General features: G+C 51.9%; 1 protein-coding gene across 1 annotated transcript in view; it reads right to left on the reverse strand.

Annotated features, from left to right (window-relative positions):
- CD99L2 (CD99 molecule-like 2) overlaps nucleotides 1-8,882 on the reverse strand; it is a 12,424-nt gene that overhangs the window by 2,536 nt on the left and 1,006 nt on the right. The window contains exons 3-8 of the mRNA XM_009073281.1: nucleotides 6,344-6,439; nucleotides 5,430-5,510; nucleotides 4,428-4,520; nucleotides 2,694-2,756; nucleotides 999-1,031; nucleotides 789-902 (exon numbers count right to left, since the gene is read on the reverse strand). Coding sequence (XP_009071529.1) covers nucleotides 789-902; nucleotides 999-1,031; nucleotides 2,694-2,756; nucleotides 4,428-4,520; nucleotides 5,430-5,510; nucleotides 6,344-6,439 — 480 coding nt within the window. The remainder of the gene's footprint in view (nucleotides 1-788; nucleotides 903-998; nucleotides 1,032-2,693; nucleotides 2,757-4,427; nucleotides 4,521-5,429; nucleotides 5,511-6,343; nucleotides 6,440-8,882) is intronic.

Here is an 8,882-nt window from a genome sequence, read left to right on the forward strand (position 1 = left end):
TTTGTTTCAGGCACAACTGGGAAAATAGCACAATTCCAGCAGAAATTTCCCACCCCAAACACCCTTTCCCTGGAGCAAACGGGGCTCCCAGGAGAATGCAATTGATTAATTTAATAAATAGCTTTTTCCAGCTGTTTGCAACCCCCTTCCCAGAAAGGCCTGCAGGAGCCCAACACGGCCAGGTGGATGTTGTGGGCTGAGGCTGCCAGGACATTCCTGCAGTGCTTGCACTGAGCAGCTTTACAGGGCAGCTTGGACAAAAGGTGTTTTCTGGGAATAGGAAGTTTTGCTGCTTAATTTGCACTTAACTGCAGTGATTGCCATACACCTGCTCAGGGTGTGGTGGGCTGAACCCTCTCCCAGGCTGCCCCTGATGCAGACACTTCACCCTGTTTCCTTCCCTGCTGCCTGGTGAGTTTTTACTGCTTGCTGAGACTTTGGGGTGGGTTTCTTTTGGTCTGTTTATTTTGGGGTGGGGTGTTTATTTTCATATTTACTGTGTTTGATGCTGTTGGTTTGGTCTTGGGCTGTGACTGTCTGTAGGGAGTAAAAGGGGCTGTGTGCAGGTGCTGGGTAGCAGTGAGTCCCAGGACTGTTGCTGCTGGTGGGTTCTTGCTGTGCAAAGCCTGACAAGGTGAGAGGCTCAGTGACCTGTGGTTGGGGCTTTGCTCTGCAAGCCCAGAGGCACCGGGTGCCTGAAACCCCCTCCCATCTTCAGGCTGGAAAATGGGGTTCAGGGGGCAAATAGCTGTGGGCTCCTTCCAAAAGGAGCTCGGGGAGGGACTTACGCTGGATGCTGAAGCAGAACTTCTTTTGCTGGTAGGAGATGTAGCTGGAGACAGCCCCGATGAGTGCCATGGCCAGGCCGCTGGCGATGCCGGCGATAGTCCCTGTCTCTGCCACTGTGGGGCACAGAGAGAGTGGGGAGAAGTGCGGAGAAGGCACACACACCACCCACCCCATCCCACTGCTGACTCCACATCCATGGTGGCACTTACCACTGTAGCTGTTGTCAGTGTTGCCCTCAGCACCTGCAGAGACACAAAACTGTCAGCAGCCCTGCACCCCTCTGCTCCCTCCACTGCTGTGCTGGGAGGGAGGGGGCACAGGGTAAGGGTGGCAGGGGGGGGGGGGGGTATGCCCAGGGGCACAGCATCTCTGCTGCCCCACACCTCTGCCAGCCTGAGGCTGCTCGTTCTTGCTTCTTAGAGGAGTCTGAAGCTGCTCCTCTCCCTCTTAGGTGCCTGGGGGGAGCTTTGGGGGAGCCTCTGCAGGGGACACCTCTGCCAGCACAACAGTTACAGTCACCCCTGGCCTTTACACCTCCACTGCTCACAGTGCAAAGGGAACACCTGGAAGGCTGTCAGTGTTACACAGCACACTGGTGCCATCTCGGGCATGAGCTTCATCATGTCTGGGAACCCTCACTTGGCTTGAAGTCTATTTTGACATCACCTTCCCTGGAGAAACAGGCTGGGAGAAAACGCTGCTCCCGCTGAAAGCTGCAGTCCTTGCCAAGTCACTCACATCCTGAATTTATGGAAGCAGGTCAGCATTGTATTAATGCCTCTGATGCAGCTTGTCCTTGGCACAGGGATTCATTAAATGTTGATTGGGCTTGTGGTGTTCAGCTTTTTACGTGACTAATTTTAATATTTAATATTGTGGATCCTCATGAGCATGCAGCTTGTCCAATTGTTGCTGGTTTCCCCCTTGCTCCAGCCATTGGTGGTCATGTTGGACTCAATGATCTTTGAGGTCTCTTCCAACCCAGCTGATTCTATGATTCTGTGTGGTAGAAGACACAAGAAGCTGTGTGTCCTCTCTTAGCACTAGCACTAGCTGAAGCTGCAGAGCCTCCATGGGATGAAAAACAAGCACCTCCAACCACTGGCACCAGGTGTAACCATAGGGGCCAAAAACTGTGTGGTTCCCTGGCTCCACTGCTGAGACCTCTTTTGCCCGTGCCATGGAGGTGAGTGCTGCTCTGCACAGGTTTCTTTCTAGGAGTTAGGCAGATTATTGCTGTGCTGGTTTTGACTGAGGTAGTTGACTTTTCTTCACAGTGGCTAGTATGGGGCTGTGTTTTGGATTTGTGCAGAACACAGGGTTGATAATGCAGAGATGTTTTTGTTACCACTGAGCAGAGCTTACACAGAGCCAAGGCCTTTTCTGCTTCTTATACTGTCACGCTGCCAAGGAAGTTGGGGGTGCATGGTAAAGTTGTGTGGAGACACAGACAGGACAGGTGACCCAAACTGACCAAAGGGATGGTCCATACCATATGACATCATGCTCAGTATATAAAGGTGGGGAAAGGAGGAGGAGGGGGGGACAGTTGGAGTGATAGCATTTGTCTTCTCAAGTAACCATTATGTATGGTGGGACCCTGCTCTCCTGGAGATGGCTGAACACCTCCTGCCTGCAGGAAGCAGTGAATCAATTCCTTGTTTTGCTTTGCTTGTGTGCACCTTTTGCTTTAACTATTAAACTGCCTTTATCTCAACCCTTGAGTTTTTCTAGCTTTTACCCTTCCAATTCTTTCCCCAGTTCTGCTGGTGGGGGAGTGGGGCTGCATGGGGTATGGTTGCTGGTCAGGGTTAAACTACAACAATAGCCAAATTACTGGTTTGGTGATTACTGCCTGAGCTGTGACTGTTAAAGTAAACAGCTGTACATGGGTCACTGCTTACCCTTCTTCTTGTCTGGGCTGTAGCCACCATCCACAATGCTGGCCAGGTCATCGTCTGAAAATCCTTTAAAAGGAAAAGGAACAAGGTGGTTGGCACCTGAGAGAGCTGTGGCTGCACTGGAGGTTGGGGTCACAGGCTGCTCCATCCCCTTTGTGAACTGGGACTCGTCAATAAGCAATTCTGTTTCTCTTGCAATTACCCAATGTTAACAAAATGTTTAACCCCAAATGATTTTAAGCTCATAGAGGTAATAAGTGACTTTAAGTCTAGCTCGAAAGAAATGCCCCTAAATCAAAGTTTACATGCTACTGTATTATTTTTATAACTGAAATGACTGATGTATTTAAGAGTTCTTGAAATGTTTTGGTGCTCAGTCTCAGCTGGCAGCAGAGCAGGCAGGAATAAGTGGTTTGTGTGTGCAATGACCAGTGTGCCCTTGCCCTGCCTCTGGCATGCCCCTGGCAGTGCCAGCTGGGCGTGGGGTCCTGCAGGCAGGAGCTGACCTTCATCCTTCCCAGAGGGACAGAGCAGTCCAGGGGATGAACTGAGCACCAGCATGTCTCAGTACAGGTGGAAAAGTTATCTCAGACATTGTTGTAGTGGGCATGTTTAATTCATGCAGGAGAAGTGCAGAGAAACAGAGTCTGGGAATTTGCAGCTGAATGAGTGGAGCTGTTGAACACCTCAGCCCTGGTCCCAAAGGGAGCCTTGGGGTGCAGCAAGGCACATGATGGGAGAAGAGACCCAATACTGAGCCAGCAAAAGACTCCTCTGACGCTGTGCCTTGGGAAGGGTTTCCTTTGCCTTAACAGCCTGGAAGAGACTGCCTTATTCATCAACTTACCACAGAAAACCAGATTTATGAGCTTAGTAATGAGTGTAAAAAGAATGAAAGCTCTGACTATGCCAGAGCCTGGAGAGGTCCCAGGCAGTCCAGGGAGCAGAGATGCTGGGGAACGTGTGTGCTGGTTTGTGGCCAGTGCCACGTTCCAGGGGTTCAGCGCCTCAACCTTTGCTGCAGGAGACTGAAACCTCAGCAAGCCCAGAGAACCGAAGTGCAGACAAGTCACCTAGTTAATACAATGTAATAAAATACCTGACTGTTAATTACGCGTGTGAGCAGGGTATATGGCCATCCTGACATCAATAAACCAGCCGTGCAAAGTCTGTTTCCTAGCTCAAGTGCTCAGGGGAACAATCCTCATAGACAAATGATTCATTCACTGGAGTATTTCAGAGATGGAAAAAAACCCTCCCAGCCCATAGTGTATGTTGTGCCAGGACTTCAGCCTGCTCTGGATTTACGCCTTGGCAATGACTGTGAACCCCAACAGCACGTGCCCTCAGTTAAAGCGCTGTCAGGTATAGGGATGGGTGAGAACTCAACAAAACCACCACAATTTAATGGGTCAGAAGAGACCTTGGCGAAAAAAACCCTGTGGACAGACAGGCAGCAGGTCATAAAGCAAAGCCCCTCTCTGTCAGGGACCATTGCGGCAGAGATGCTTCCCTCCTGAGGGCCAAGCTGCCTGCAGAAACATCCCCACTCTGGTCAGGCAGTGCAGGGGCAGTGTGTGCTGCCGGTGGGCAGGACCTCAGACCAGGCAGCAGTTGTTTCCCTTTACCCATCACTTGGTGCAGATGGTGTCCAGCAATGAGGGGATGGGGAGGATCTCCTGCAAGTCCTGGGAGACAGTGATGCTGGTGGCAAGCAGGAAGGAGAGGTCACCATACCTTCACCTGGCCTTATGTTTGGCCTCCCAGCATCTTTCCCATCGTTCTTATCATCAAGGGCATCAGCCAAGTCAAAATCCATAGGATTCTTTCCTAGTAAACAAGACAGAGGTTAGCAGTGTGGCTGTAGGAAAGAGATGAAGGCCCTGACACAAGCAGCTCCCAGTTCCACTATGCAGCGTCATAGCAGGTCTTCCAAACCCATCTCGTTCTGTGCCCCTGCACTGCTGTGGTGGGAAACATCATGTCCTTCCAGCAGAAACAGTCTTGCCATGGCTAGAGTGCCAGGCAATTGGATAAATGAAGCCAGTAAGAAAGGCTGGAGCCAAACTCCAAGGGTCAGCCAGCAGAGGGGAAGGTTGTTGCTGTGCCATGTTGGCATCCTGGCTGGAGTGGCCTGCCATTTGATTCCCTGGAGTTATTTTCCTCTGGATGCCCAGCTGGGCCCCTGAGCAGCCCAGTTCAAACAGGGGCTACTGCCTTTGCTAAATGGTAGCTAGCACCGCGGCACAGAGCCAACTACACTCGTCAGCCCTCCCCCCAGCATGCACCTGAGTTTATTCCAGTCCAAATCTGATTTTTAATTATTTTTTTTCAGCCTGGGAGTGCCTTTTGCCAAAACTCTGCCTAAGCAGGCAACAAAATACCCAGCTGACAGGGCGCCCTGGGCCTGTGCAGTGGCTGTGCCAGCAGAGCCCAGTCTGGCTGTGCCATGACAGGGAAAGACAGCCAGCTCACAGCCTTCAAACAGGCCTGGGGATGAAAAATGGTCCAAGAACCACCAAGACCCCCATGGAAGTACAGGGTAATGCTGAGATGCCCTGTCTGCTCTGTGGTTTTGATACTTGTTTTTTTCTCAAGGTGTCTTATGTAAGCAAATAGACTAGACACTACAAATAGTGGGTGAGGGTAGAGCCACCATCATAGCACATCCCTAAGTCTCTGCCTGTGCTGGCAGCAGAGTTGGGGTGAAGCAGCAGGGGCTGTGGAGCTGACACTCACCTGGGTTATGCTTAGGAGGGGCCCTCGTAGTTTTTGGCTGCTTGGTTGTGGTGGTATGAATGACATCCCAAAAGCTGTTGTCTGAAGGGAGGTAAAAACAAAAAGAGACCAAAATGACACTACTCTTTGAAATGTGGGTTCGGAAGAATGCTGGGAGGGGAAACCCCTCCCTTCAGTGAGACTGAGGCTGAACTGGGCCAGTTCCAGTGCTCTAGTGTCTCCACAGCTTCATCTGCCTTGACCCCAGGGCACCCCCACCCATGGGTGCCCTGGGGATACTTGAACCCTCAGTGAGGGTGGTAAGCACCTTCACAGAGACCCTCTGCACCAAGCACGTGTCAGCAGGGCTTGGATTTGAGAAGGGGACAAGCAGGGATGCCAGGAAAATTCCACCTAACACGATAGTAGTGGGATGCAGACTACCACCTGCTCCTGAGAGCTCTCACTGCGAGGGCAGCCCTGTGCCACCCTGACAGTTTCCCACAGCACATGGGAGCAGGACCAGGCACTGCCAAAAAGCCACTTAGGGATCTGCTACTTGGTCAATGAGATCTTCCCCCTAACAACAGTCAATGGCTATGTCCTGGTTAAAAACTTTACAAATGCTGCTTGGCGAAGCCCCAGTACAGCTCGGGCAGGGGTGCATGGGCAACGAGGGAGGGAGGATGGTGAAATGCTGGTGCCAACTCTGCTGGCACATCCGTGAGAGACTGAAGCATCATCTCTGCCACAAGGAGGTGGTTACCTTTTAAAGATACCTGTTGGTGGTCACCAAAACTTGCCAAAGTTCATCTGTCAATGACCAATACCAGCATCCTGGCTGCCAGGATAGTTCCTGGTTACCTTGGAGAGTGTTTTTCCCCAACTGGAGCCCTGAATTCTCCCTCCCTGGGGTGCAGGGAGCTTCACAGTACCTGGCTTCCCTGGCCTGGGGTAGGGCTTTGGAGTTGGCTTGGCTGGTTTGGTTGTAGTCTCCAGAGGTGTGTCAAAGTAATCAGCCAAATCAAAGCCTGCAGGAGAGAAGGGATTGTTAAACTCCTGCTGTCTGTGGGGACGGCGCGTGGCTGTCATCACACATCCCCAAAGCAGCAGCTCTGAGGGTGCTATGCACATGGTGCTGCACCATTGCCATGGCTTACCACAACCCACATCAGCCTGCAGCTGGAAAGGGCATGAACTACTCCACTGCTCAACTCTGACCTATCACAGAGCCTTCAGAGCAGCCTGGCTACCATTTCAGTCTTCCCATCTAAGTTGTGGCTGCTACCCACCCCTAGCCCCAGCAACCCCAAAATAATGCACTGTGGGAGTGTCCCACTGGTGCCCTGCAGCATCTCCCCAGAGATGATGTGGATGAGAAGTGCTGTGGGGACTGAGCCAGTGGCGAGGGCACACCCTGCTCCCCATGTGGCCACCCGTGAGTGACCCTGAGCTGAGCAGAGCATGCATGGGAAAGTAGCCAAGGCACAGGAACCCACTGCAGAAGCACCTCAGTGCCATCGTTCACTGATAAAGCACTCCCTGGGGAAGAAGAAACTGGCTGAGATGAAGCCTCAGCATGTCTCCATGCCTCTCCAGGGAGAGTTTACTGGCTCAACCTCTTGTTCCGGCCACGATCCAAACACTGAAGCCCTGCGTGTGCTTCTGGCATTGGGCTTTTCTTCTCCTTAGCAAAGACCATGGTGGCCAAGGAGCCAGACAGCTGAATTTGCTTAAATTTGTGCCAAGATCCTCATGCAGGGGTGAGCGGATTCAGTTCCGAGCACTTCCCCACTGCAGTTTATTTCAGGCTCCTCTGGCAGGGTTGAGCAACCCTCAGCTCCTGTGACCACACTATATTTAAACAGGACTCTTTGGCCAGAACTGAGCCAGAGGAGCTGCTGGCAGCAAAACTCGGATGCATTTAAGGGAGCTTCCTCAACCGTGGCACTGCTGGGAGCTGGCCAGCCAGCACATCTGATGTGCACAGTCAGAACGACATTCTCCCATAGATGGAGAGGTGTCCCCAGGCTGGGACTTTCCATGGAGGTTGGGGATTATCTTGGACCCCCTCTTGGAAGGAATCCTCGCAGGTGCCATGCAGCCAGGAACAAAAGCCCTTGTACAGCTGAGCAGTGATTTGTGTCTTTTCCATTAGGATACTGCAAAGTGTGTGAAATTCAGCCTTGGCTGTAAATGCTCTGCTGCCACTTGCCTTCAGCACGGACAGAAATATCAATATTGCATTTATGTGGCTGTACAGGAGCAGTGCATGTGCTCACACCAGCTCCAGCTTCCCTATGGGCAAGCAAAGGGGTCCCAAAGCTGCTGCTGAGGCAGCAGCACCCAGCCACACACAGGCAGTCCACGGGAGCTCACAGTTCAAACCCCCATGGGAAGCAAACCCCGTGTGAGCCTGAGATGATGTGCATGCAAGAAGGTCTCACCTGTCCCACCTGCTGGCTTTCTGGGGCCTTTGGGAGTGGCTGTGACAAAACAAATAGGAAGGAAAAATATTAGTCATGGGCATCACCAAAAATGTCATCTCTGGATTGAGAACAAATGGCAAAGATTTCACCATGAGCTTCCAATGTCTGCATTTGTAAATTCAGGGCCCAGAGCTACGAACACCCTGCACACAATGCGTGGCCACAGGGAGTGGGATTGCCATGGATGAGGATGGAGCCTAGTGCTCCACAAGAACTGCTGCGTCAGGCTGAGCTGTGCCTCAGGCAGCCAGCATCCCATCCTGGCTGGCAAGAGCAGGGAGCTGTAACAATCTGCTAGGAACTAAGGCTCCTGGAGACAGCAACAAACAGGCAAGGACAGACACTGTACAGAACAGTGTGGAAAGTAGAAGGGAGTTGCCAACATTTTGCTGTCCCCTGCCCAGTCGGTCAGTTCAATGACAGATAATTTTCAGTGCTGCATTATGTGCAGGAGGTTCCCTGTCAGCTGGAGGGATTTTGGTGACACTCTGATACTCACATCCCAGCCCCCCAGGCTGCTCCTGGGCTAAAACAAGCTACAGCCAGACTTCAGGGCGGGGGATGGAGGGGGCGATATGTAAACCACTACCTATTAATAGTGGCTGGCATTACCAAGTATATGAATAAATTATGAGCAAGAGCTGTGGCTGCTCCATTCCCATTAATTTCCATTAGACTGGAGTGGTGCTGCTGGGCTTCATTTCCTATGTGTCGGTATAGTTGGATGTGACCCGACTCCAGAGCCTTGATTTGCTTTTATTCCAGGTTGACATGATGAATCCAGGGTGGGATGCAGCAGCTGGGGAGGTCGCAGGGACAGCTACTGCCTCTTCTCACTGCTGGGACTCTCCCTCATGAGCTGGTCATCAGCTATTTCTAACCAGGTCTCCTCACACACTGCATTAAAGGGCTTGATGTATCCTATGTGAGATACATCAGCCCTGTGACCAAGTCTGACACCCCAAGGCCTATCCTGTCCCCCTCC

This window comes from Acanthisitta chloris, unplaced genomic scaffold (genome assembly GCF_000695815.1).
Source record: "Acanthisitta chloris isolate BGI_N310 unplaced genomic scaffold, ASM69581v1 scaffold35184, whole genome shotgun sequence".
Classification (NCBI taxonomy): Eukaryota; Metazoa; Chordata; class Aves; order Passeriformes; family Acanthisittidae; genus Acanthisitta; species Acanthisitta chloris.